A 26795-nucleotide genomic window follows, 5' to 3' on the forward strand; every position below is an offset into this window, starting at 1 on the left:
TGACAAGTCTAAATGTCAGCTGTGAGGAACGCTTGTTGTTCGCGAGTGAAGAGCCGGGGGGAGTGAGAATGAAGTGGATGTGTGAGTGAGGACATTCAGCTGGACGACAGACGTTTGTAGTTTTGATATCTTCTTCCACTTTGATAAACACTTCAGTTAAGTTAAACGGGCCGCTTTATCCTGACAGAAATAATATTCAGTATTGAATATGTAGAGTTGGACTGAGCAGGCAGATAGTGTAAATAAATCAACTGACCAGCCACTCAGTTTCAGTCCAAATGCACCACTTAGGTTTTCTACAGTCAACTTCAATCAATTTACATGTGATGCACCTCTGTTTATAAGTTTATTTTAACAGACTATTCTTTGGGCAACTGATATGTTAAAATACACCACAGGGACAAAACATTAGCAATATAAACAACATTCTTTTCTTTTTTTCTATCAATGTGTTGCTTTAACTGCCTCCACTCTTCTGTTTAAAGGCTGTCTTTTCAGATTTCAGATTTGGAGATTTTCACCCAGTCAAGCACAACAGTGTGGGCAAGGTCCAACACTAATGTTGATGGGGCCTGGCTAACAGTTGGTGTTTTAGATCATCACAAAGATGTTGGATGGTGTTGAGGGTCAGGACTTTTGCAGTCTGCAGGCAGGATCTTACACACTAGACTTAAAAAAAACTACTCTGTATGTACATGGCTTTGGGCATGGGATGCTTTGCCATGTTCAGACAGAAAAGGGGTCTTACAATAATAACTGCTGTAACACTATTCACAAAAATATCAATGTATGCTGGAGATTTAAAAATAGACTCTTCCATTATGGCCATACTTTGTAGGTTATGATACACATTTTTTTACAAGCAGAGAAGTCAGAAGTCTAGCGATGTGCTGTCAACCAGTCGAGTACAATATTACACTACCAGTCTGCAAAGTACAATATCACTGTTGTAGACCTTTCACACCTTGTGATCACTCGCATAATACTTCCTGATTACCCTCAGTGGATGCATGGCATCACATCAGGTGTGTGGACAGATTTCATTGAACTGGAGAGTAATGTGAGCATAACCTTTACTGTGTACTGAGATTGAGAGTGTACGTTTATTTGACTGATTTAGATTTTTGATCAGAGATTACCAAATTGCAATTTTCACACTATTCCTTTGATGGATTAATGATGATTATAACAAGTAATGAATCATCAATCGGGTACATAAACCTACTGAAAATCCTGACTATCATTACAGAGAGGCTGACTGGGAAGGGTTTGAAAAGGTTAATTCCAGCCACATGCCCGAAAAAAGACAGAGGGATCATTAGGGATCAGATCAGCTCAAAATCAGTCCGCAAACTTTGTTCTTACCCAGACAAGAAACTGCTGAAGTTGTGCAGGTCACTGGCGTCCATCACCACATTCAGATCAGTGATCGTCCTCTCAGATCTCTGACCCTCCTATAGGACAAGCACACCATCAATAACACAGTTTACAAAAAGAAAAAAAGTGAGTCAGTGCGGTGATGAATGCTAATGTGTTATCACAAGAAGCGTGCTCCTTTCTGGAAACCAGGCTGTTTTCAAAGTAACAGTTAATTTGCATGATTTGAGAATAAAATGGTAACAGAATGAGCAGGATTCCTTTAAAATCGATCTCCACACTAAGTAGAATGGTGTTCCATGTATGGAGAGCCATAAATCATATCTGAGAATGTTTTTCCATCAGGTTACAATGCTTACTCGAAGTTGTACTAGCTCGCATTACTTTGCAATATAAAAAGTATGTATTAATAAAGAGTAAGGAGAGAGTGTGTGTGTTTACAAAATGACTTGTTTCCAAATCAAACGGCCAAATAATTAATGTCTCTATCAAAACAAGTTAGAACTTTAGAAGATAAACAATCATCTTAATGACACTTCATGAGCCACACAGGAGAAGTTCAATGAAACCAGCTGTGCTTTTGTTCAGTCAAAATGAAAACTAGAAAACTTGTTGACCTCCGTGAAGCAGTTTTACAGATCCTGATAACACAGAATCTCCCAGAATTATTGAGATTTGGCACCAAATATCTGGTCAGGTCTATCTGGAAATTAAAAATAAAATTCAACAATAAAGGGTTTTGTAAAAACACGTTTAAATTTGTCAGGGTAAAGGTGCTCGTAAAATTATTAGTTTGGTAAACGGGGACATGTAAAAATGTAGATGTAGACAGTTCTCTAACAGTAACATACATAAGTCTTTTAAACGAGTGCTTTTGTTTTGAAGAGATTGCATTTAAACTTGAATTGTTGTAGTTGCCAAGTGACATGACATTTTCAAACACAACCTGACGTACTTTCTTCCACTGAGGCAGTTTTGTCTGATGTCTGGTTAGATAAAACTTAAGACCTATCAGTGGTCTTTCTTCATTATCAAGTTTGATTCATGTCTGGCAGCTGTATCTGAAGAGCTACTCAAATCTAAACTGTGCACTTGACGTCTCAACAGTGAACCACTGAACATGGCCCTCTGTCACCCTCTGCTGGCTCTACCCGGCACCAACACCTAATCTGCAAGGAAGACAGGCAATAAAGGTGTGTGCCCTTCAGTCTGTTACCATTTCCAACAATAATCTTTGAATCTTTTGCAGAGCTCTTCTATGAAGCTGCTGATTTTTGTGTACAGTTTGGAAAATATTATCATTTTATTGAGGTTGGGGTTTGATGACCGAACTGGATCTACACATCTTGAAACTGATACTGATATCTGTGATAAACTAACATTGATCCAAGAATATTTGGTTGTAATCGTGAGTATACTGGCCCATCCAACATAACAAATTACAAATAGCAGGAAAAACGTTAGATGGTTTGCTTTGTTGATATAGGATGGGAACTACAAAATGGACACAGAGATAAAACTAGTGAAAAATGACAGAAGTCGAAGGAGAAGCTGGATGAATTGTTAATGACAGATTATTCGATGAGTAAAATGACTCACCTTGACTTCAGACAGCTGAAACTCAACCTGAAAGACCAGTTTAGAGCAGTGACCTGATACACAGAGCTGCTGGGCCAGCTCACTGCCACCTATTAAACATACACACATATCAGTTCATCAATAAAACACAAGAACATAGAGAAGACGGTGAATTCAAACAGTGTTGGGCTCTTACTGCTCTGCAGTGTCTTGGTGATGCAGCTGTCCACACTGATGCCATTCATCTGTGTCTGGCGCTTCAGATCCTCCTCCAGCTCCTCTACCTTCTCCTTCAGCCTCGACAGCACCATCTCCTTCCCTCCTCCTTGTCTCTGTCCACACATATATGACCTGTGCAGCAGACCACATACTGTTCATTTACTGTCACAATGAGGAGGTGTATATGGGACAATTCTGCAGATCGCAAATTTAAAGTAGGTGTGGCAGAGATTTAACAATGAATGTCGAATAAAAAAAAATTAAACTCACATGGCATCCTGCATTTGTCCTCTGAGGTGGAACGTTATGTCCTTGTGGTTGTCCTGCTGTTGGTGCTGCAATGCTGTTACTTCAGCCTGGAGACGCTCAATCTGAGCCTCCAACAGCCTCACCTCCTCACTGTTCTCCTCACTCATTTTCTCCTCCATTCTGAAAGACACACCGTGACTAATTCTTATACATTTAGAGGTTTGGAAGTGTCATGAGATGATGTTGTAGTGAATTGGCACTGTACAAACACATCTGGATTGAATGAATGATTGAAGAACCAAGTTTTAAAATCCTGTTACATAAGTAGGCTGATGAAATAACTATGACAGAGGGGTATAATTGAGATTCCATATGCAGTAGGTGTGAGGATGATATGTGAAACTAGTTTGTTTAAACTACTGATGGGCAGTGCTGAAAAATAAAGGAAATCCTGAAATACCCTAATGAAGAATGATGAGAAAATACTGATTAAGGCTGCAACTAATGATTATATTCATTGTTGACTAATCTGTTCATTAATCTGTTCATTTTCACAATTAATTAATTAGTCGTTTAATGCTTATCCAAAGATATTAGTTCACTGACATAGAGGAGTAAACAAACTATAGATATTCACATGTATGAAGCTGGAATCAGAGAGTCTTGACCTTTAGTTTTCAGTGTAAGGTTGTCAACTAACTTTAGTCAATTAATACTTGCAGCTTCAGTCAGTACTGATGAAGTGATACAGATAAAATACATATGGGACCTTTCAACATTGTCATCATTATCCACTTGATTAACAATATATATGGGCCTTCAGTGGTGTTGTTGATTGATTCAGGTCCATACCTTGAAACGTATTGCAAAAGTATTTGAATGCTACATAGTGTGTCAGATATGGTTATGATATCAGATGGTTAATAGACTTAACAAGTGAGGGGCTATATTTTTACATTGTGTTTCGGTATAAATGCACTTCCAAACCGCTCAAAACGTCTCTGACAACCTAAAGTATAAGACCTATATACTGTCACAAGGGTTGACTTGGCTTTAGTCAGTTTAATTTACCGTTAAAGCGCTAACGTTAGTCAAATCTAGCTAGCTAAAATGATTACCGATGACTTTAGCAACAACATTACACTAGTTAGGTGAAGTTCAAATGAACGTACCGGATCCGTCTTTGTTATAATGTCGTATAACCCAAATACGAGTAACTTAAAAGTACTAAATTCGAGTGTTTTTGGTGTTTATTAATAAAATAAAACTCGTTTGCTCACCTGACTGATTCTCCTGCTGGCTTCATCCTGTCAACCAAAACAGTTCAGAACCTCGCGCCCTCTGGACTGTACCACTTTTCACACAACGAAGGGGACGCCTACTGTTTCTGCGAAAATATGTCAGACAGTGTGGCTCTCTGCAGAGAAACATTACTACTCATTTGTATAGATTTATATCTAAAAGTACACATTAGTGATTTCTTGTTGCTTATAAGCTCGAAAAAAAGTTGTTGAAGTGAGGAAAAGTGAGACCCCCCTCTAAACCTACATAAATACAAAACCTACGGTTGTGCGATGAAGTTAGTTGCAGGTTGGACATTAGACAGACATTCACTCCAGAGTCAGCGAAAAGCACTAAACTTAACTGATTATGTGCAGCACATTTATTTTGTGTTATATATTTATTTAGCAAAAATATTTTTATAAAATAATGGCTTTGTTTGGTTTTCAATGGCTCCACGTTTTTGTATTTAAATATGTGTATAGTATTAGTCGCAGTTATTTTATTTTATTGCTCGGTATAATTTAAAGGCAGCAGACAAAATATAATTAATCTTAGAAGGGACGGTGAAATAAGCTTTTTTGTACACCTGCAACACCTTTTCGACCCTTTCTTTTATGAAAAAAAGAAAAGAAATTCTACAAAAATCCAATAATAAAAAAAAAAAAACTCAGTCTCAATAAACCAGTGTGGGACGATATTTCTGCACTGATATTGAGTCAATGGCTCATATGAACTAGAAACTGTTGAAGAAAAAAAAAAAGCCAAAATCTTACGGAAAATATTATTGCAAAATAAATACATAACACATTAGTAAACAATATAATGAAATCAGTGTAGAATTGTTTTTTTTTCTCTTAAATTATAATATTCACTTAAATCATCAAGTCAGCATGATGAAACATTGTTTTTGTGTAAATAAAATAATTTATTGATTGTGCCTCCAGCACAGTACGAGGTTCTGAGAGGCAGCTATCCGTCCTCCTGCTGCCAAACACCGGGTGACACTGAAGAGGCGCCGCTGTCTGCCAACATGAAACTAACTTCACCTCAGTCTTACTATCTTCACCTCGGTGTAATACAGATCTATTAATCCGCTAATCAAGAGAAAAAAAATATATCTTGCTTATTAAGCCTCCATATTTAAATATTTCCATCGACGTACACACCAATATATATTTCTGGCTTTATTTGTGTTTTTTCTAAAACTGTTGTTGAGTCTAAAAAAAAAAACCTCAGCGGAACGTTTCGTTTCTACGGAAACAACAGCGGAAGGGAAAGTCGGCAGGACTGCAGCCCCGGACAGAAGTAACGGTGACACCACTTGGATACATGTGAGGTAAACATTTGTTGGCTTCTCTATCGATATTAAACAAACGTATTATTTGATTACGATGACACTTTAGCTCAGTTTAAAGTAAAGGCTTTGAGAAAATACCGCTTTACTTTAGACTTCATCTCCTCAAGAGACTCAGTGAAGATGTTGACTGTGATCGTGGTAAATCTTTATCATGGAGACTTTAGACACACGCTTATTGGATCCAACCCGGTGCAGCTACTGCAGTTTAAAAGGTCTTCAATGAATGTTATCTTCATTAAGGTTATTATTTCTTGAGGGAGGCGTTGATTTATCTGTATGATTGTATAAGAATCTTTAGTTTGTAGTTTACTGGCTACTTACAAGGGTTTTCTGAAGACACAGAGTGCAGATCTCTTCCAGCTGACTTGTCCAACTTTTAGTGATTATTCTTAAACCTGTCAACAGTTATAAATCAACAACTCGACTTTAATTGTCCCCTTTTTGTCCCAAAATCTAAAAAGTATGGTTCACATAACAGGGAATTTGCCTTTGTTATTTGGTAAATAACTGTCATAATCAACATACTAGAAAAAGGAAAGAAAAAGCTAGTACAGCAAAAATCACCAATCACAAATTCAGACATAGATATAATAAGAATATGAAAAATGTATGTGTTTAACAATGTAAAGACATGCACATATAAAGAAACTAAACAAAGAGGATGGTGATTTCCACATGTAATATAAAAACTGTTGCGGAGTAAAGGAGCAAGAAGTCCCACTGAAACCATCAGAGTGGAGGAATGTGTTGGCAGATGAATGGCTGACCCTGGTGCGTGTTGTCTGTACAGTGATAGTGTCACAGTGGATACAGAGCGATGCGGCGGCTGTACGTCGGCGGGTTGAGCCACTCGATCACCCAGAAAGATCTGAAGGATCGATTCGGAAAGTTTGGAGAGGTGGAGGATGTGGAGCTCCGGACCAGGAGGGACGACGAGGGTGAGGAATCCAAGACACACTGTAACACTCTGACATCCATGTTGGTAAAAATAACAGTGTGTAAATTCTACATTACATTTTAATTCAATTTATTTTATATCCATATGTTTATGTTGACACACTGATGGGGTGATTTTACATCAATGCTGCTCATAAAAACATTCCCACAAAAATATTTTGTGGCTTTTCATTCAAACTGTATTCATAATGGAGGGAACATGACCTGACCAACCACGATAAAGATGACCTGTGATGGATCCTGCAAGTCTTCGCAGGTTGATTTTCATAGTAATCAACTGAAGCTAATACTAATCAAAACTGCCTTTACTATCATATCATGACCATTTTTAGGCATCTTTTTATCGTATCAATTGTCATGGTTCCGTTAGGTATAAATCATACTTTGATGCTTATTTTTTTGCAAAATTCAGGGATCGTCCTCAGTGACCTGTGTGTGTTCTGACTCTTGCTCTTCTCCTGCAGGTGTTCCTTACAAAACCTTCGGCTACGTTAACATCAACATCTCAGAGGCCGACCTGAAGAAGTGTAAGTGAAGTGAAGTGTTTGTTTAGACTGTGAGAGCTGTCATTGTGTCAGATCCTTCTGTGTGAACTCATCATTTAGTTACACTCAGCCTGTAAGTATTATTGTACTTCAGACAGAAGAAACTGTGTCAATTTAGGAAGATGACAAACTTCACTTCTGGTTTCATAAGTGAATGTCAGTATATTCAGACAAAACAGAATCAGGAAAATCACTACAGAATTCAAATCAAACATGATGGTTTGTTTGTGTTCATGTCTTCTACCTTGTGTTTACCATAACTGACAACACAGCTTGTGTCTGGGTGATCGAGTATCACCGGTATGAGATGAATATGTTTTCCTCTGCAGGTTTGACGGTACTGAACAAGTCAAAATGGAAAGGAGGAACTCTGCAGATCGAAACAGCCAAGGAGAGTTTCCTGCACAGGTACAGTCACCTCACCGTGAAAGTCATAACAGAGTTTAATATCAACAGAAATCTGACTATGGAACTAGAGGAACTAGGAGCTATTATTTTCATTATCATCTAATCTTGAAAGTTTTTTAATCAATTATCAGTAAATTGCTTTTCATGTACAAGTACAAGAAACCTCACAATCAAACTGATTCCAGTGATTCTTAAGGAATGAGAAGCTTTTTACAGTATCGGAGGAAATATTCCACCTCTGATAATCTATGATGATCCTGATCTGAGTCGGTGCTGAGTTTGTGGTATTTGTGTCTCAGACTGGCTGAGGAGCGGCAGGCGGCAGCAGAGCAGCAACTTCAGCCTGCAGCTGAGGACAAGCGACAGAAGATGCTGGAATCTCTGAGCAAAGCCGGCGTGGAAAACTTCAACATGAAGGCTGCGGTGCCAGGGACTGAAATACCAGGACACAAGGTCACATCGTCTCATCATTTACTGCTTCCTGTTTTAATCAAGATGTGTGAGTGTGTGTGTGTGTGTGGACATAAGATCCGGTGGAAACCAAACCAAGCAATTGATCATTTTAAGCTGAAACAATTTTTGATATTTGAAAGTTAGAAAAAAGTCACATCTGAAATGACAGCCATGGCCAGCTTGATCATATAAAGGCTGGTCACTAATACAGTCTGCGTAATCTTTCTCACACCGAGATAGATAAGGGCCTCAGCCATATTTACAATATTCATTTGTATGGGACACACAGCGTCGTGTGTGAGGGTGGAGTTGTTGACTTGTCCTCTGGGTGCTCTGGTTTCAGGACTGGGTGGTCAGTAAATTTGGACGAGTCCTCCCCGTCCTGCAGCTCCGGTGTCAGAAAGGCAGCAGAGCCCGAACCGTGAAGTACGACCCGTCAAAATACAGCCACAACATCCGCAAGCTGGACCGAGGCGCCGAGGACCAGCACACACCCGTCACTCAGCTCACCTGGGAGCTCCAGGGAGGAGATGACGACATCAGCAAGAAGAGGCGTGGAGAGTTCCCTCCGTTTGAGCCATCGAGACCCAAGAGGAGTCGGACGGACGTGGTCAACTCCCATAATGCCGTGGGAAGAGCCAGGTAAAGATTAAAGACTTGAGTATTGACTTAAATTAATTTGACACTTGTGAGATCTCTCGGTGTTATTCTGCTCCCATCACTGTGTCTCCTCCTTGTCCTCTTAGTTCTAAGCAGACCGTCACATCTGTCAGTCACACTGCAGCACATCAGGTCACCAACGGACACGAACAACCAGCCAACCACAGACCGGCTCAGAGGAGGTGGGCAGTGACCGTCAGTGATGTCGATTCAGACGAGGAAATCCGCAGAATGGTGCAGGCTCAGAACACCTCTCAGTATGCACTGCAGCAGGATGTGGACGAGGAAAAACTGGAAGTGGTCGGACTCGACTACTTGGTGAAGTCTGGAAACTCCCGTCAGCAGCAGAGAGGTAACGACACCAAACACCAGATAGTTATTAACAATTAAGATAAGTAAGCATCTATCTGAAAGCGGAGGTGTCCACTGCTGTTACTGTCAGACAATAATTTTATTTTATTGCACAGAGTTAAAGGGTCAGTTCACCAAAATTATATATATATATATATATATATATATATATATATATATATATATATATATATATATATATATATATATATGTATATGTATATATATATATATATATGTATATGTATATGTGTAAAAATTCAAGATGCACCTTAATTGAACACATTTTTCTTTGGGATTTCAGGAGGCCAAGATGACGAAGAAGAGAACGACTACGACTCTGCTGACACAGATGAACTCCTCGCTGCCAGGAAACCTCCTCCTCCTCCTCCTCCTCCACCCCAGGAGAGACTGACTGTGCCCCCTGCAGAACAGCTCCCAAAAAACAACACGGACAAGAGGAGAAATACAAAGAAGACAAGTAAAGCTGAGGAGGAAGAGAACGATTCAACAGACGAAGAAGATGATCTCACCTCCAGGAAACCTTCCTCCTCACAGCAGAGAGGGGATTCTGGTAAACCGATTAAAAAGAAAATGAAAGTCCTTCCTGTTGTTAAACCACCTTCTTCAGAATCAGATAGTGACAATGAGGATGAAAGTGAGGACGACGAAGATGAGGAGTTGGAATCAGCAGATTGCAGTTCAGATTCTGATTATGAGGCCATGTTTTCCAATGTCACCCATCTGGAGATCTCCTTCGCTGATCTCAAGAGGCTAGCTGAAGAATCCCAACAGACTACAGCTCCCAGCAGCCTCGGCACCTCCTCTGAACAAGAAGATAACCTCAAGTCTGCTCCAAAGAAAGGCATCATGCCAGAGGAGATCCTCGCCGCCCTCATGGAGGACAGCAGCGGGGACGAACGGAAGAAGAAAAAGAAGAAAAGAAAAGCCGTCGTGTCAACGCCACTGCCTGCCTTCCAGGGGACGAGTGTGCTAAACGAGGGATCAGAAACAGAGGAGTGTCAGAGAAGACAGGAAGAGGAAGAGGAAGAGGAAGAGGAGGGGGGGAAAGAAAGTAAGGTCAAAAAACAGAAGCTGGATTCTAAAGCTCCTCAGCTGGACCAGAGAACAACAGACAGCAAAACCAGCAGAACTGTTGGCAAACAGAAACACACAGAAACAGAGAAGACGACTTCAGAGAGCAGTGAGGAAGAAGAAGAAGAAGAGAATGTGATTGCTCCAAAAGTTTTAAAAGTGGTTCCAGCTAAAGCCGCAGTCAATTCTGAGAAAGCTGCAACTGATTCCTCCTCGAGTAGTGAGGATGAGGAGGAGGTCAAACAGACTGCTCTTACAGCTAAGGTTGCAGCAACAGATGAACCTTCATCCTCCAGCTCCTCCTCTGAAGAAGAGGAGGACGAGCAAGAGCTGATTCCTGCCAAAGATGCTGTGAAATCGGCACCTCCTCCTGCTCCTCACAGGGAGTCCTCATCCAGCGAGGAGACAGAGGAGGAGGAGGTAAAGCCGGCTCCTCCCCGGGTGCTGTTAGGAGCCAAAGAGGAAGAGGAGCTGCAGAGGAAGGCCAACATGAGGAGGCTGGCTGCCGTCCAGCAGAGACAGAAAGAGGCTGAAGAACACAAGAAGCTCATTCAGGGAGCTCTCGCCAAACTGGTGGGTGCAGAGTGTTCAGATTAAAACTCTGAGTGTTTGAAAAGTCACAACATTTTAGGAATGAAGTGTTAAATCATAAGAAATGAAACACTGAAAAATAAGATATGGTAAAATGATATTATGAACAAAATAATTAATGCAGTTTAGTCAGATGTTTTCAGCTGGGGTTCAACACAGAATGTTTATCTTCATCCAGGACGCTCCGAAGCCAGGAGCAGGAAAACACATCGTCTTTGGCTCCGATGATGATGAGGATGATGACGATAAGGCTGAGAATGTAGAGAAGAAACAGTCAACCTCAGAAGCCACAACTAAGAAGACACTGTTCCAGGACAGCCAATCAGAGGACGATTCCACAGATGATGAGGCATCAGCCAATGAGAACAAAACAATAAAAGAAAAGGTGAGAGAACGAGGATATATTACCAATCAGCAAAACCTCAATGATCATGGCGATTTGGTGTTTATTTTCTTTCTTCTTCCTTCAGGTGTGCCCGAAGTCGTCCGTTCCTCAGCTGTTCAGCGGCAGTGAGGATGAGGAGGATAGTGATGAAGAAAAGGACGGCAGCAGGTTTGACATCAGGCCTCAGTTTGAAGGTCCAGCAGGACAGAAGGTGAGAGAAGGAGTTGACACAGTGTTGCTCTGTACGCTCATCTGTTGTCTTTAGATAAATGTATTTACATTTGGTAGAACTGGGTTCAGGACTGTTAAGAAACCTTCATGGATCTTAGTTTAGTGCTGATGTCAGTTGTTTGTTTGTTGTCCAGCTGATGGCGCTGCAGTCTCGCTTCGGGACGGATGAACGTTTCCGGATGGACTCTCGCTTCCTGGAGGATGACGTGGCTGAAGAAGAGGAGTCAGGTGAGGCTGTAGATGTTGTGGTGCTGTGTTCTATCCTGCTGGTTGTTTCTAAGTTGCTGTTGTAAAACCTGGTAGAATCTCTTCCTGGTGATTAAAGCAACCGTTTGTGATTCAGAGAAAAAAACAAGTGTGACGGAGGAAGAAGACGCTCTGGAGGAGGAGAGGAAGAAGAACTTGTCCATCTTGCAGAGCGTCCTCGGCAGCAGTCAACAAACCAGCAGCACCAAGACGGCCAGCAAGGCCAAGACCTTCAGGTCAGCCATACAAACATGGAGGCTGAGTCTGGAACATTTTATATTTACAAGGAAATACATTTTAAAATTTGTCTTTGTGTGTTTGCAGAGATGTCTCAGCGCTGCATTACGACCCCAGCAAAGAGGAACACGCTGCATTTGAGACCAAGAGTGAGGAACCCAAGGAAAGGTATGAACATGGAAACTATAAACGCTGAACTTATTGACCAGACAGGACATTGGACAGACTTGGACAACTGAGACATGTGACTGATTCCCATGAAAACCACAAAACGTATGTGAGTCCCTCTCTCAGTACTCACTTCTGACTTCCACTCAGCCCAAAATCCGCTGGTTCCTTGGGGCCCAGGACAGAGCCCTGTGGCACACCGCTTATAAACGTGACTGACAACAAAATGTTTGAGAATGACTGCCTGAAAACCAAACAAAAAAAAAGTAGTAATCCGATCAAAATATACTCAAACTGCATCGCGTCTATGATATCAGCTCTATCTGTACGTATCATGTGATCTGTTGTCCTCACAGCAAGTCGGCCAGGAGGAAAAAGAGGGAAGAGGCTCAGAAGCTCCCGGAGGTTTCTAAAGAGATTTACTACGAAGTGTCTGGCGACCTGAAGGCCGTGTTCAGTCAGGCGAACCAAGACGCTGCAGGAGAAGAGATGATGAACTGGGACCAAGAGGAGGAACAGAAGGAAGAAGAGAAGGAAGAGGAGCCGACCCCGCTGTCATCTCTCCTCACGGCTGATGCCAGCGCAGAGAAAGAGACGTCGTCTGGATTTAAATTCTCCTTCTTTGGAGACGACACAGAACCAGAGAGTAAAGAGACAGGTGGGCTATCTCACATATTTGTCTCAGACTGTCGCTGGGGAGATACAGTATGTTCTCACCGTTTTGACATTTCTGTTTCCCCCTTTTTTCAGAAGAGTACAAGGTAGAGAGCATCGAGACGCCAAAGGTGTCATGGCAACAAGACCCGCGTTTCCAAGACAGCAGCTCAGAGGAGGATGAGGACGAGCAGGAGGAAGACAAGGAGCAGAGCAGCATCACAGTTAAAACCACAGAGTAAGAAAATTAAGATTAAATCCTGTTAACTGCTTCATGTGTGTTTTAAAGTGGATGAGGTTGATGTCTGACCATGTCGGGAGTCAGTGTTTCTACAATTAACACGTATTTTCATTATTAATTAGTCTGCTTTATCACATATTGATTTTTCTGGGGAGGGTTGTTGTGAAAAATTGCTGTTGACTCAAGCCAAAGTTGCCATCCTCAGATTGAGAAAACTGACCTGTTGACATGTGATGTCACTGTGACAGAGCAGATCAGTACAAACCTGTTGTCAGATGTCATCTGAATGTGTTTGTGTCTCTGTTCACAGAGACGAGACGCCTTCAAAGACAGATCTGTTCTTCTTCTTCCGTCCTGAAGACAGCAGACTCACAGGTACGATCAATAAGTATTTGGTGTTATGATTTCCCTCCATGCACCTTCGTGACCTCACCTCTGGACGTTACTGTGTGATTTGGTTCCTTAAACAAATTTTGAGAAAAAGAGTCGAGATGAGTTGAATTGAGTTGTTGTTCTGTTTCTTTAAAAGTGTGTTTTTGTGTGTGTGATCTGAACACTCACTTTCCTCCATCAGAGGGTCCGAGGCTGTTCTGTCGCTCCTCTCACCTGGAGGAGCAGAGGGAGCAGTGGGAGGAGAGGAGGAGCGCGCTCAGACAGGTACACATTACATCAACATCACCATCTTTACATTTTGTTACTTTGATCCCCAGCTATCACTACTGCGAGTAAAAAATCTAGCAGGTGGCAAGTTACTGACACAAAGAAGATTTGCTGCAGTGAAGATATTTCTACTTTAACTGTTTCCACAGGAGTACCGCAAGAAACACAAGGACGCCAGGAGGAAGCTGAAGTCCTCCCAGAAGAGCTGAGGATTATGGGATTTCAGTTGGATTTCATTATCAGGAGCTGACGGTTCCCTCGTGGTGCCATTTTGTGCCTCAGACTGATTTCAACAGTCGGCGGGTTGAAGACTGTGAAGAAAAGTTCAAGATCATCAGAGTATCATATTTATATTTTATTTTGGTAAATACTGAGAGATATTTTGTGGTCAGAGCTTCTTGTTCAAAATCTGGTTTGGGGTTCCTTGTTAGTCGCCATGGAAACGGTGCTGCAAATGAACTTCTTCATGACAATTAGCAGCAACTGTCAATCGCAGCTTCATGGGACCAAACCTGTTGTAAAGATATCAATAAACAGATAAACTTCATAAGTCTGCTCACTCTTTTCTGTCAGTTTGTGTCTTCAGGACTTCACATCACGTATTTTCTGTGTCACATTTGGTGCCGCAGCTGTCAATCGAGGGACTGAGATCAGCTTCTGGAGTCAAACTAATGAGAAGTTGTGATTTCATTGTCAGGGCTGGAGATGTTGGAGATGTCATCAGACTGTTGTGATCTGAAGTGTCCTGCTCTCAGTTTTTGCCTCATGAATGAAAGTTTCTATGTTTTTAAATAAAGTGAAAAAATTATCTGAACATTAAGAAGCTTGACTGCTCACTGTAAAGTAAAACTAATGTCTAAATACAACAAATCCTGCCTTCATGACTGATAGAACACTCAATTTGTTAGACTTTTAATACTTTGTACCAGATACTTTTACTCAATTACTTATCTTATGGGTGACTAACTTTTACCAACTGATATATTAACACAATATCTTTACTTTTACTCAAGTATGACTCTTTGTCTCTACTTTTTGTAACCCTGAATTAGTTATTTACCTGAAACATGATCTACTTCCGTTTAGTTTTATTTTGAAGTGTCTAACCGGAAGCAGCTGTGTTGTATGGAGGCCTGGTGGTGTCGGAGGATAACAGCAGCTGAAGTGCGCCGCAGACTCCAAACTTCTCCATCAGGACCAGAGGGAGGCTGGACCGGGACTCGGAACTGTCGTGTGGACATTTTAGTGTGTGGAGTCAGATGTCTGTGGAGGAGACAGAAAACACGGACCAGTCAGTTAAACGGTAAAAAAACAAAACAAAAACAAAAAACAATGAGCCCGCTCTGGTTCCTCCTGCTCCTCTTTCTGCGGACCGCGGAGCTCCGTCACGTCCACGCAGCCCGGGAGTCTCAGTCCGGGTCTGAGGTGCAGGATGCCGGGGACACAAAGGAGTCCCTCTCCCTGGACGGGACTTCTCCTGGAAGTGACCTGAAACGAGTCGCCCGAGGAGCCAAAGACCGGAGTTTTGGGAAGAGAGACCCGCAAACACCGAGTAACAACATCGGGCATCCGAGGCGGTTCGACGACCCGAGCGGGTACTTCACCACCCCGCGGTCCGGTCGGGCCACCTCCGCCCCGCCGGGTAACGCGTCGTCCGGCCGCGGGTCGGGGCTCCTGAACCCGCTGTTCCCGGTCACCGACGGGTCCTACTGGGCGTACGCGGTCATGCTGCTCGCGCTCGTGCTGTTCGCGGCGGGCATCGTGGGGAACCTCGCGCTCATGTGCATCGTGTGGCACAACTTCTACCTGAAGAGCACGTGGAACTGCATCCTGGCCGGGCTCGCGCTCTGGGACTTCCTCGTGCTGTTCTTCTGTCTGCCCGTGGTCATCTTCCACGAGCTCACCTTGAAGAGGCTGCTGGGAGACCTGTCCTGTCGGCTCGTGCCCTACCTGGAGGTGAGGAGGGGTTAGTTGGTCTAGTGGCTAGTTGACAGGACAGGTGATGCAGGAGTTTAAGAGACGCTGAAAAGTGACAAAAGTTAAATTATTGTTAAGTAATTAAAGTTTGTTTTTGTCCTGTAATAGTTTTCAAAATGCCACAAAAATCAAACATTAAAATAAACAGAAGTTTAAATAAATTAATTGAAATAAGATATAAGACAGAAATATGAAATAACACATCAAAATAACACAAACACAGATTTACCATTTCATTGTAACCATCACTAATAAATGCTACGCTTATGTTTTTTTGGTTAAATGTTTTATTCACTGATAATAAACAATTAAATGCTATAAAAAACATTTGATAAGCAATTGTAAAGATTTAAGCATCAGTTGCAACTTTATAATGGCCTTCAAATGCTATTTATTAACTCTGCAACAATATTGGTTGTATCTTTACAATAAACAATCATTTAAATGGTTTATTAAGCATTTCATTGTTTGTTTACAATGAAATAACTTCACTAAACTTAAATGAACTCAAAATGTACCATTTATTAATGATGGTAATTAATAATATATGAGCTATAAAATAAGTTATTGAAATAGAATAATGAATGATATAAAAATAGCTTAAAATAAATAAAGTTAATGTAGTAAAACTTCAACAGCACTCAGTAGAGCGCAAACCTCCGCCAAGACCCAACAGTCCCCTTTTGTATTCATTTATAAATGTGCGTGAAATTAAGGAAAGTGTCCAAAAATTCCAGGATCCATCCCTTCATCTGGATCCACGCCAAAGGTTATCGGGTCCATTCTGGGCTGAGACTCATCATCCAGCCACGTTCGTTTTGTGGAAATCTGTTCGGTAGTTTTTGTTTAAACCTGCTGATAAACCAACCGACGAACAAGTGGACTCAGGTGAAAACATGACCTCCTCCGTGGAGATAAAATAATAATAAAAAGATAGATATCTTTCTTTTTCCATTAAAATAAATCCCTATCGTATACCTTTCTAAATCAGTGCCTGTGGTGATCAACAGGTAACTATAGCAACAGCTGCTGCCGAGGTTTCACAGATTAACCCAGACGTGCAAATTAAAGATTCTTTATTCCAGTGATGTTTTAAATTGATCGTATACATTTTTTTGTTTAATTGCCCAAACTGAGAGATCCATCAACTAAAAAGTGACATCTTTGAGTTATCACTTCATCACTATTTATTTAATCACTTGTTAACTCTCAGCATAAACTAAACAAACCGCCAAACTAAAAGACTCAAAGTGTTTTGTATCTGATCCAAAACGCAGATGTCAGTGAGGAGATGTCAAACAAGTCAAACAGTTCAAACAAACAAGTTAATGTGATGATAATTAATTTCAGCCGTCACACTGTCAGCCCTGTTTTTACACGCTCATGTTAAACTCATTGTAAGTGTTTCCAGTTTAATAGAGGGACGTCCAGGCGTGTGATGAATGGCCTGTTTGTGTCCTGTTGCTTCTCAGTTTCAGACTCAGTGCAGTCGTTACTTTCAACAAACGTGCTGTTATGGTCCGTTTGGCCTCTTCTGCGGTCTGTTATGAACCGTCGGGGGAGGCTGGCGGGGCCCCACATGAAGCCACTCTTCTTCTCCAGATCACAGAAGCAAACAATGAACCACAGAATGATAGTTACCAGGAACTGGGATGTTTACTTAAAGTGCAGAGATCTAAACTGAGTACCACTTATGAAAATAACATCGTTCCTCCCTCTTACAAAAAACAGGAGAACAGTACAAAACATCAGCTCAGGATGGAACAGCAGCAGTTTTAAAAAAAATTGTACTGTATGCTTCAGAAGTCGAGGGATTTTTCACCCACCGCCTTCATTTTGAGACCCAGTGATTCTTCAAGAGGATTTGGTGTTTCCTCCCTTTAATTTGCTTCCTGTCATCGTGGAAGAGGAGGTGTTAGTGAGTCCAAAACATTCAGTTCACAGTGGTTTGAGAGACTGTCAAAGGCAGGAAATCCTCACAATTGAACACCAGGAACTTGTAATTTTGTCACAGGTTTTGCTTAATTATCATGATTAGAGTAACCAATCAATCAATTAATCAATCAATCAATCAATCAAGTAACTGCTTCAGCTCTAACGAGGACATTCCTGTTGTTAAATAAAATAACTCCTTATATTTTTTCTATATAATCCAGTAAAAGTGTCATATAATCCAAACTAGTAGTTGAGTAAATGTAGTTACATCACATCACTGCCTTCAATCACTGATTTGGCCTTTAGACATATATAAAACAATTACATAAAAACTAGGGATTATTTTGATTATCAAATAATCAGCCTCTCTAACTTTTATGGTTTATTTAGTATCATTTGGTCCATAAAATGTCAGAAAACTGTTCTGAGCAACAGTCAGAATGCCCCAAATGTTCACCTAACATTATTAAATAGTCAAAAATGGGAAATCTTAATCTTAATTAAAAACTGCAATTTTCGTGGTATTCTTGCTTGAAAAATGACATCAGCACGTCATAATTTATGAACATAATTGGCAATTAGTCGACAAATCTAATAACTGACTGATTGTTGCAGCTCTCAGTATAATAATGACTCCTATCCCCTTACTTTTGATATTAATATTATTATTATTATTATTATTATTATTGTTATTTCGGAGCTCAGCCAGTGAGCAGCTCAGTTTAGCGCTGAGTGACTCTCACAGAGTAATAATGCGGAGCTCTCACAGCCTCTTGATTACTCTCTGTTGGGTTTTCATTGGCTCCTTCGGTCCCTGCCGGCCTGTGGAGTCCTTGTCTGTGTCTCCGAACGCCTACAGAGCTCTAAATCACTGAAGTGGAGTTTTACTAATTTGTAATAACAGCTTGTGTGAGGCCGTCTTTAACAAGGTCAGGCTGCCGGCCTCCTCTGTTCTCCGCTGCCGCACCTATTTTCATGCTAATTAATGGATGCATTTCTTGCTAATTAATTAACGTTTTTGAGCAGTTTGTACTCCGAGTGTTGCATTGAGCGGAGCTGAAAGCAGGTCAGGCTGCCAGCTGCCCCAGTGCTCTGTTAGTTAAACTATTTTCATGCTAATTAGAGCTCTCCGTTAATTATCTTGAGTTGTGTCTTAACTGTTTGAGGTCATTAAGCACCCACAGAGGGAGGACAAGCCTCTGTAATGATAGTCTGTGTTTTGGGCCAAAACCACGGAATTTAATGTGCACGAGGCAGCAATAACTGTCTTCAGTCTGCAGGCGGAGAGCTGCTCTGACATAATGGCTCTCTTTTCCCCCTGTGGCTCCTTTTATTCCCCTGTTTCTGTATTCTGAGGCTGTTCTTTATAACCAGGCGTCTTACGGCTGTAGCTTTGGCTGATTCACCTACAGGCTGCAGGCAGAGAAGGCAGAGGAAAGCCTTCAATCTGTTCCGTAAGACAAAACAAAACACCTTCCTGTGTGTGATTTAGTCTGCATGGAGGGTTGTTTTGTTGTCTCATTTGAGCTAACAGGTCACGTCTGACTGGAATCGGCAGCATGAATGAATCCGGTGGGAGGAAAGTTCTCACCGAAATCAAAAATATATATTCTTCTTTAGAGTTGTAGTTCTGTTTATCCATCTAGATTATGGAGATGTCAACAATAGAGATGTCTGCCTGCTCTCCAGTATAAAACTAAAACTACAGCGCACCAAAAAAAAAAAAAAAAAGATATCTTTGAAAAACTCAGAAATCATGACCTGGTATGATATTTATGATAATTCACAAACCTGTAAGTAGTTGTAATTTGATAGAAATAGTCTCTACGTGAAACTTCTTACACAGAAGCTCTGTGGATTATCTTGAGTAACAGGGTCATAGTTTCTTCAATCACTTTTGGATTGTGGGTCAATTCTGGATGGATTCAGTTGGTTCTGTGATTTGTTTGCAGACTAAGCTTTGATTCATTCCTCTGATTTTTAGAAAATACACTTCTCTTTCTTTATGAGAGCGAGGTTTAGTTTAGATGAATACGAATCTCAGGACGTAGTTCGCTTAAGAAAGTTTGGATTTAGTGGCAGTTTTATGCCGGAACTAAGTTAAACATTTGCTGCAGACTTGAAGGATTTGTGCCTCCACAGTGTTTAAAAAGAGGAGACTGCAGAAGTGCCCTCTTAGATGCCTCTGTGGTTGATTAAACATGTTTAAGTGCCCTGTAGTTTTTCCTGAGACCTGGAGAAAATGCGATGAAGCGCCTCACAGACTGCCTACATGCCAGAGAAGGGTTTGGATGAACTGTTTCACCATGAAAGCATTGTGACTTTCTGCACACTGGTGCCCTTTTTACTTATATTTATACCTGATCCAATGATTTTTTTCTTGAAACTTGTCATTGACCTTCATTCCCACGCCTCTCTGTCATTCCTCTGTCAGGTGACCTCTCTGGGTGTGGCCACGTTCAGCCTCTGCGCTCTGAGTATTGATCGTTTCCATGCAGCCACCGGCCCCGCGCCGCTTCAGACGCCGAAGGTGGAGCCCTGCCAGTCCATCCTGTCCAAGCTGTTGGTGATCTGGGTGGGCTCCATGGTGCTGGCCGCCCCTGAGCTGCTGCTGTGGCAGCTCCTCCAGGAGACCGTCAGCCTGCCACTGCTGCCCACTGACCTGCAGCAGAGCCAGCCAGGAGGCTCCCTGTTGGCGGCCTTGAGGGGCCGGACAGACAAATTTAAAGTGGACGTTTGTGTCCGCGAGCCGTCTGCCGAGCTCCCAGACAGCATCTACGCTCTGGTGCTGACCTACCACGAGGCCCGCATGTGGTGGTTCTTTGGGTGCTACATCTGTCTGCCGCTGCTCTTCACTCTGGCCTGCGACCTGGTGACGCGGCAGGTGTTATCGCAACGTGTGCCGCAGAAGCCCGGCGGCGAAAAGATGATCAGATGCTCCTCCTCCTCCTCCTCGTCTTCCTCCTCCGCGAAGAAAAAGCAGCACGTGAGGGAACATAGGCTGCGCTCCACCGTGATGGCGCTCACCATCTTGTACGTCACGTGCAACCTGCCGGAGAGCATCTGTAACATCACCCTGGCGTACATCTCGGCCCACGTCTCCGCGGCGCTCCCGGCTCTGGTCCTGCCGGCTCTGGGCCTGATTGGACAGTTCCTGCTGTTCATGCGTTGCTCGCTGACGCCGGTGCTGCTGCTGTTCCTGTGTCGCTCGCTGGGTCAGGCCTTCATGGACTGCTGCTGCTGCTGCTGCGAAGAGTGCCTCCCCGACGGCAACTCCTCTTCATCCTCATCCGCCTCCACCACCGCCACCTCCAACCTGTCCTCGCCCACGTCGCCCTCTCCGTCCTCCCTGTCTCCCTCCAGCAAGGAGGAGACGAAGAGCATGTTGGCGACGGAGCCGGCGGTCTGCTACGACAGAGCGAAAGACTCCTCAGTAGTTCTCGGGACGCCCTGTTGAGGTCCAGAACTGCATTTAGTCTCTTGCGACCTTAAAGTGTGTCTGAACTGACGGTTGGAGCGACTGTAGCAGCAGAAACTGACTAGAGTTAGACGATTATAAACAATATAGAATGTCTTTTTTTTTTAGGTTTGTCCACCTGTGATGGATTAAAACACTGTTATTGTTTGTTTGTTTTTGGATACATTTTATAGTTGATAATTTTCTAATGCTCATCAGGATGTTAGCACTATCTTCTCTGAGTACTGTATTAGACAGAAACACTGGATAATCTGAGTTTTAAACTGAAAGTGTAGACGCGTTGAGACTTGTGTCGGCAGACTGACAGACTGCTGTGAACTTTTGTTTTTCAAACACGATTTTGCTGTCACTGCTCATTCATCGTTCAGATTCACACAGGATGGGATGAGATGTTGGAGATCAATCAAACTTTGATGCCTCGTGAAACGAGTCACTTTTTTTTTTTTTTTTTTTACCTGTTTTATTACTTCAGGTTGAGTAAAGTTTAGATTTTCTTCAAGGAAAAATTGCATCCTCTGTGAATAACTGCCTCAGTGTGTTTGTATTTTATTAACCTGCTGTTGGTGAACTCTGTTTTCAGAGCACTTTATTCTAATCATCAGAATAGAAATTATTATTCTTTTCACAAAACGTTCAATGTATGAAACTTTACTTTTCATTTTGAGTATGAATTTAGGTGTTTACACATTTTTTTTTTATGACTTGGTTTTGATTTTTTTTATTTCCTGTCAAAACTAATGGATTTCTAAGTCAGATGATATTCTATATTTTTCTACATGTCAACACATCTCATGTACAGACCATCAGCTACTAACACTGTGTGTGTGAGTCAGAACCTGATTTATCTTCTTCCTTTGTGTCGTAGCACTATGAAATATTAAAAAAAACACATGAATGAGCCACACTGTTGTTGCACTGGATGACATGTTCGTTCAATATGATGAACACTCACGTGGAAGTTGAGTTTGACTCAATACCACGTAAACCATACTGGAAAATACTCAATATGGCGCCAGGTGTAGGTTAAAAAATAGTCCCCAACAACTTTTTGATTAATGTTAGCTAAAAACTACAAGGATCAACTGTTTCAGGGAGCTATTGTTTTCTCCACTCTGCCATGAGGGTCATATTTTCACCTTTGTTCATTTGTTGGTTGGTTTGTCAGCAGGTTTACACAAAACACAATTGAACAGATTACCACAAAACTTGCGAGGGAAGGAGGATGTTCTCAGCTCAGAGGAGACCCCAGTAACCTCTCATCTGGATAAAGGGACAGAGCCAGACTTTAACGTGGCAACTTACCACATTTTTCAACTTTCTCATTAATTCCTCAGAGAATAATTCATAGATCTTGATGAAAAAAAATCTGGCATGTGTAGGTGGCTGGTATCTATGCGTGAGTACAGTTTGACGAGGATCCTGAGCAGCTGTGGGTGGTTTAAAACTTAAGGTGATGAAAGACTATTGAGTTTAATATTGGATTAGGCTTGATTGAATTAAGGGGACTGTGGGGCCTCTGCTGATGGGGAAGCTTGAAGCAAAATTAAAACATATTTGTGAGACATTTTCAATGATTTATGTCTTGAAGGTTGATTGTGTAAGGAAATAAAATAATTACTGAGTTTTATTCCCAACTCAACAAATACTGAGTTTGGTTGCTGGATCGACTAACCCAAAGCTTCAGTATTTGACGAGTTGGAAATGCCATGAAGTTTCTTACAGATTGGACCTTTAAGTGAGAAGCACTGAACAGCATCAGAGGGTCTAAGCTGGTTTTGGTCTGCTTGATAAGGAAAATCCTGTAAATTGGCTCCTCTTAACTAATTGTAGTGTTTATGGGTCTCGAATTAAATAGCAAGAAAGTCCTCTAAGTTTACCACCTGACAAACTAAAGCTTAATACTTTTCTTGCAGACTGTCATCAGGCTGATATTTTGTTTTGAAGTATTTGATTGGAGACATCCAGCAGACATCCAGCTCCGGCTCAGAGCGAAGTCAAATGTTAAGTAGCTGAGCAGGAGCACAAAGAAAAGTCAGAGAGAAAAGACAGAAAAGAGGAAAAACAATAGAGAAACAACAACAAAAAAAAAAAAAGTGTGGGGGGATGAAAAACCAAGAGGGGAGAGTTCTCTGATAGTGGAGAACTTCATTTGTTCCATCTGAGCTCTGAACAGAATCTGCGTGTGGATTATTTTGTATTTTCTGAGCAGCAGAGACGGTTTGTGTCATACTCTGATCTCCGCTGGAAGGAATGCTCAACACCCACCGGAGCAGAAAGCTGTTGATGTGAACTGTGACGCTCCTTTTTTTGTCATGATTCAATTATTGAAGGTCACAGCTTCACAATAACTGTTGGCCTTTGAGTTTCTGCAGACATAATAACAGTCGCTCTGTGACCAGTTGCCGGGGAGCGCAGACAAGAATTCGCTGCTTATTCAACTAATTTTAAGGGTTTTTCCTCCCTTTTATTTATTCCTATGGAAGCCCTGAGGTCTCAAATATGTGATTTTTATGTGATCTTATGAGCATGAGATCTTATCCTGAACCATAAATTATCTATCTTACAAAGTCAAGCCACATATTACATTATATTATTATATTATCTTATCGTTATCGTCTGTGTGAGATAGATAATATATGGATAAAGTTCCAGGATCTCGGCTTGCTTGGATCTCTTGCTTATATAATATTATTTTTAAAAAGTAATATCTTTTGGGACTTCAAACTTAATAACCTGCATGTTCAAGATATTAAAATGTGCTGCTAAAAGTCACCTTCTCACATCCGTACACTTATTTCTGCAAGCAGATCTTATTGTATCTTGATAGTTTGGGAGGAAGTATTTTTTTTCTCCTCTGCGTCATGGTGAAGCAGAGAGGATGGACCCAAATATAATAAAGGGGAGGCAGGAAGATCGTTGGATGAGGTTTATTCAAGATTAAGGTAACACAAGGAACAGGGAAACTATAGCTAACAGAAAGCTGGACTTAAATACAAACTACACTAATGATGAGGTGCAGGTGGAGTCAGGCAGAGAAACACAGGTGAGGGAAATGAACAGAGAAACACTTGAAACAGGGAAGGTGCTGATTGGACAGAAGGGTTAATGAGGGAGATGCAGTGCAGGTGTGGAGGCAGAGCAGACTGAGGAAGAACTCAGGTAACATGTTGGGCTGATTAATCCGAGAGAAAACAGGTGTGGAGGGACGATCAGGAGGGAAGACGCCGCAAAACCCAGAAAACACAAACATACAACGAAACTAAAATGACCGGACACATTTTCAGGTGAACAAAAGTTGTATAAATGCCATAATTTACACCGTGGACACGACGACATCACTGTCTGAGTGGATGATTTTCCCCTCTATCTTTTGTTAAAATGTCCCAAAAAAATAGCTTTCATCGAATAATGTTTACAAACGAGATGAAATCACTTTGGGTTTGCTATTATGCGCTCACCATAAATATCTACCTCATTCGATGCCTCTGTCACATCGCCTAAAAGTGCATGTTGAGGACAAAATAAAAGACTTTTTTCTTTTAAACCCTTTTACTTTTTAGCAAACATTCATGCCACTGAACATCTCAGTTATTTAACTTTGACAAACCCACATAAGGTGTATAATTTAATTGCTTAATTGTAATTAAAGAAACTCATTGTTGCAGATTCCACAAGAAAATCTGTGCTTTGTAGAAGAACTTCATCATCAGTAATAGACAAGAGTTTTATTGATTTCTGTGTGTTGGATCACAGCGTCAGTTTGGGAGTAAGAAATTTACAGAGAGAGGAAAGAACGGATGAAAACATGCCCCACATCACAGCTACATGCTGTAGGCACACACTCCTGATTTAAACGTCCTCCTTTCACCATCAGACCGCATGGTGAGTCGCTGTAATCAGTCCAGTTAAGTTCACTTGGTTCTGATCCACAGCTGCTGTGAGGACGGCTAAAAGGAGCTGATTCTCAGCCCAAAACTCCCCGAAGAGCTGAGCCAAACCTGACAGCTGTGGTCGGGCCAGAGCCGGCTCATGTTCGGTCCTCTGGGACCAGAAGACGGGCGTTTGTCCCGACACTCAGCTGCTGTTGGCTCGAGTTGGAGGAAATCTCGAGCAGGTATTCATTCTTGATTAGCTTTGGGATAGGGTGGGTCAGTTTTCTTTTTCTTTTTCTTTTTAGTTGCAACTTTTTTCTGAATATTCAGCTCATCAGTCCAGCGTCTGTTCATGAAGGCAAATCACAGAGAGGAAACTGATCGGAATCATAAGAAGTATTTTCACAAAATGTTCCTTTAACAAGGCAGAGTGTGTGGAGATTTAAGCTTGGTATTGACTGCACATCGAATTTCAGGCTTTATTCTTAAACAGCATCTGGCCACGTTTAAAAACTACAGAAATCTCAGTCAAACAAGAAGCAGCAGATGTTCGAAAACGACACACAGGATAAACAGGTCGATCATCACAGAGATCCTAGAAAGCAGCAGTAGGATTGTTTACTTGTTGAAAAAAAGTTTGTAACACTGGAAACTTCTTCATTGAATAATGTGCAGGTCTGATACATTCATTTTTCCGGGGACACCTGGAGGCCCTTCACAGATGTCTGCAGCCCCCCTGAGTTACACTTTCTGGGCCGCTGTTGTAAGTTTGAATCTCGGTTCCTTTGAGCTGAAATATTTGTCCTCCCACGTTGTCGTGCCTGGGCAAAGAGGAGGAGGAGGGGAAGCTTCAATAAGGCCTGCTTTGTTCAGGCGTCCCCCTCTCTGGCTCGGAGAGAGAGACACTCGAACAAAGCTGCATATCAATCGCCATCCACCAAGGGAGTTGCTAAGCTACACAACACCCACCACCTCCCACCAGCTGCCCCAGTCACTGAAGAGAGGAGAGAAGAAAGAGGGCAGAGATGCAGGGGAGGAAGAACTGCTGCGCTGCGCCGAGATAAGCCAAAACCCTGACAACCAGCTGCGACGCAGCAGCACGTCAGAAACACCGCCGAAAAACCAACAAGGTCCCGGGTTTGAACCCGTCTGGGGCCAAAGTCGGCTCCTTCAGGTGCTCGGCCAGCTTCCTCCCACCACAAAGACAGACGTGAAGGGTCGGAGGAGCTCTGCTGATGTGCAGCCCGGCTAGTAACAGAATACATCTAACAGGATTACAAGATTAGGATGCAAAAGAGTTCTGTGTCCTCGACTGGTTTCACCTCTCATCCAGGAGGCTTCTTCAGTTCTGTGTCTGTATTCTGGTTACAAGTTACAGGGAAAAAAGAAGAAGACATAATTAGATTACAGATACATTCAGTATAACAGGGTGATTACAGGCAGGATCACAAATTCAAAATACCATCACATGACAAACACTTCACGAGTCTCACACAACCAAAACAAACCAAACAGGAGAGTGTGTGTTTTTACAGAACACATCGTTATAAAGATTAAATAAAGTCGAGCTGCAGACATTTTCTTCTC

The 26795-nt window shown here is 41.8% G+C and overlaps 3 protein-coding genes and 1 long non-coding RNA gene across 6 annotated transcripts in view; 3 read left to right on the forward strand and 1 right to left on the reverse strand.

Moving 5' to 3' along the window:
* The window catches only part of LOC119021584 (centromere protein P), an 82960-nt gene extending 78132 nt beyond the window's left edge, over nucleotides 1-4828 (reverse strand). The window contains exons 1-5 of one of the 3 annotated variants that reach the window (XM_037101950.1): nucleotides 4704-4828; nucleotides 3445-3603; nucleotides 3152-3306; nucleotides 2977-3065; nucleotides 1366-1454 (exon numbers count right to left, since the gene is read on the reverse strand). In XM_037101950.1, the coding sequence (XP_036957845.1) occupies nucleotides 1366-1454; nucleotides 2977-3065; nucleotides 3152-3306; nucleotides 3445-3603; nucleotides 4704-4729 (518 nt within the window). In that variant the 5' untranslated portion in view covers nucleotides 4730-4828. Of the gene's footprint in view, nucleotides 1-1365; nucleotides 1455-2976; nucleotides 3066-3151; nucleotides 3307-3444; nucleotides 3604-4595; nucleotides 4683-4703 lie in introns of those variants that run through there. The other 2 variants (XM_037101951.1, XM_037101952.1) reach the window with 2 other exon arrangements.
* A 1063-nt stretch (nucleotides 4829-5891) lies between these two features.
* Nucleotides 5892-14496, forward strand: nol8 (nucleolar protein 8). Its single transcript, XM_037101942.1, has 18 exons — nucleotides 5892-6043; nucleotides 6855-7002; nucleotides 7486-7548; nucleotides 7896-7974; nucleotides 8274-8427; nucleotides 8771-9069; nucleotides 9174-9439; nucleotides 9743-11106; nucleotides 11303-11509; nucleotides 11595-11720; nucleotides 11875-11968; nucleotides 12084-12222; nucleotides 12311-12391; nucleotides 12748-13049; nucleotides 13142-13283; nucleotides 13597-13661; nucleotides 13861-13943; nucleotides 14096-14496. Exons 2-18 carry the CDS (start codon nucleotides 6882-6884, stop codon nucleotides 14153-14155), a joined length of 3645 nt encoding a protein of 1214 aa, XP_036957837.1. The 5' UTR covers nucleotides 5892-6043; nucleotides 6855-6881; the 3' UTR covers nucleotides 14156-14496.
* A 558-nt stretch (nucleotides 14497-15054) lies between these two features.
* gpr37l1a (G protein-coupled receptor 37 like 1a) lies at nucleotides 15055-22562 on the forward strand. Its single transcript, XM_037101946.1, has 2 exons — nucleotides 15055-15902; nucleotides 20293-22562. Exons 1-2 carry the CDS (start codon nucleotides 15072-15074, stop codon nucleotides 21313-21315), a joined length of 1854 nt encoding a protein of 617 aa, XP_036957841.1. The 5' UTR covers nucleotides 15055-15071; the 3' UTR covers nucleotides 21316-22562.
* A 1600-nt stretch (nucleotides 22563-24162) lies between these two features.
* LOC119021280 lies at nucleotides 24163-26785 on the forward strand. Its single transcript, XR_005075511.1, has 3 exons — nucleotides 24163-24620; nucleotides 25269-25450; nucleotides 25884-26785. It is a non-coding gene; the product is annotated as an uncharacterized LOC119021280 (long non-coding RNA).
* The last annotated feature ends 10 nt before the right edge of the window (nucleotides 26786-26795 follow it).

This window comes from Acanthopagrus latus, chromosome 6 (genome assembly GCF_904848185.1).
Source record: "Acanthopagrus latus isolate v.2019 chromosome 6, fAcaLat1.1, whole genome shotgun sequence".
Lineage (NCBI taxonomy): Eukaryota > Metazoa > Chordata > Actinopteri > Spariformes > Sparidae > Acanthopagrus > Acanthopagrus latus.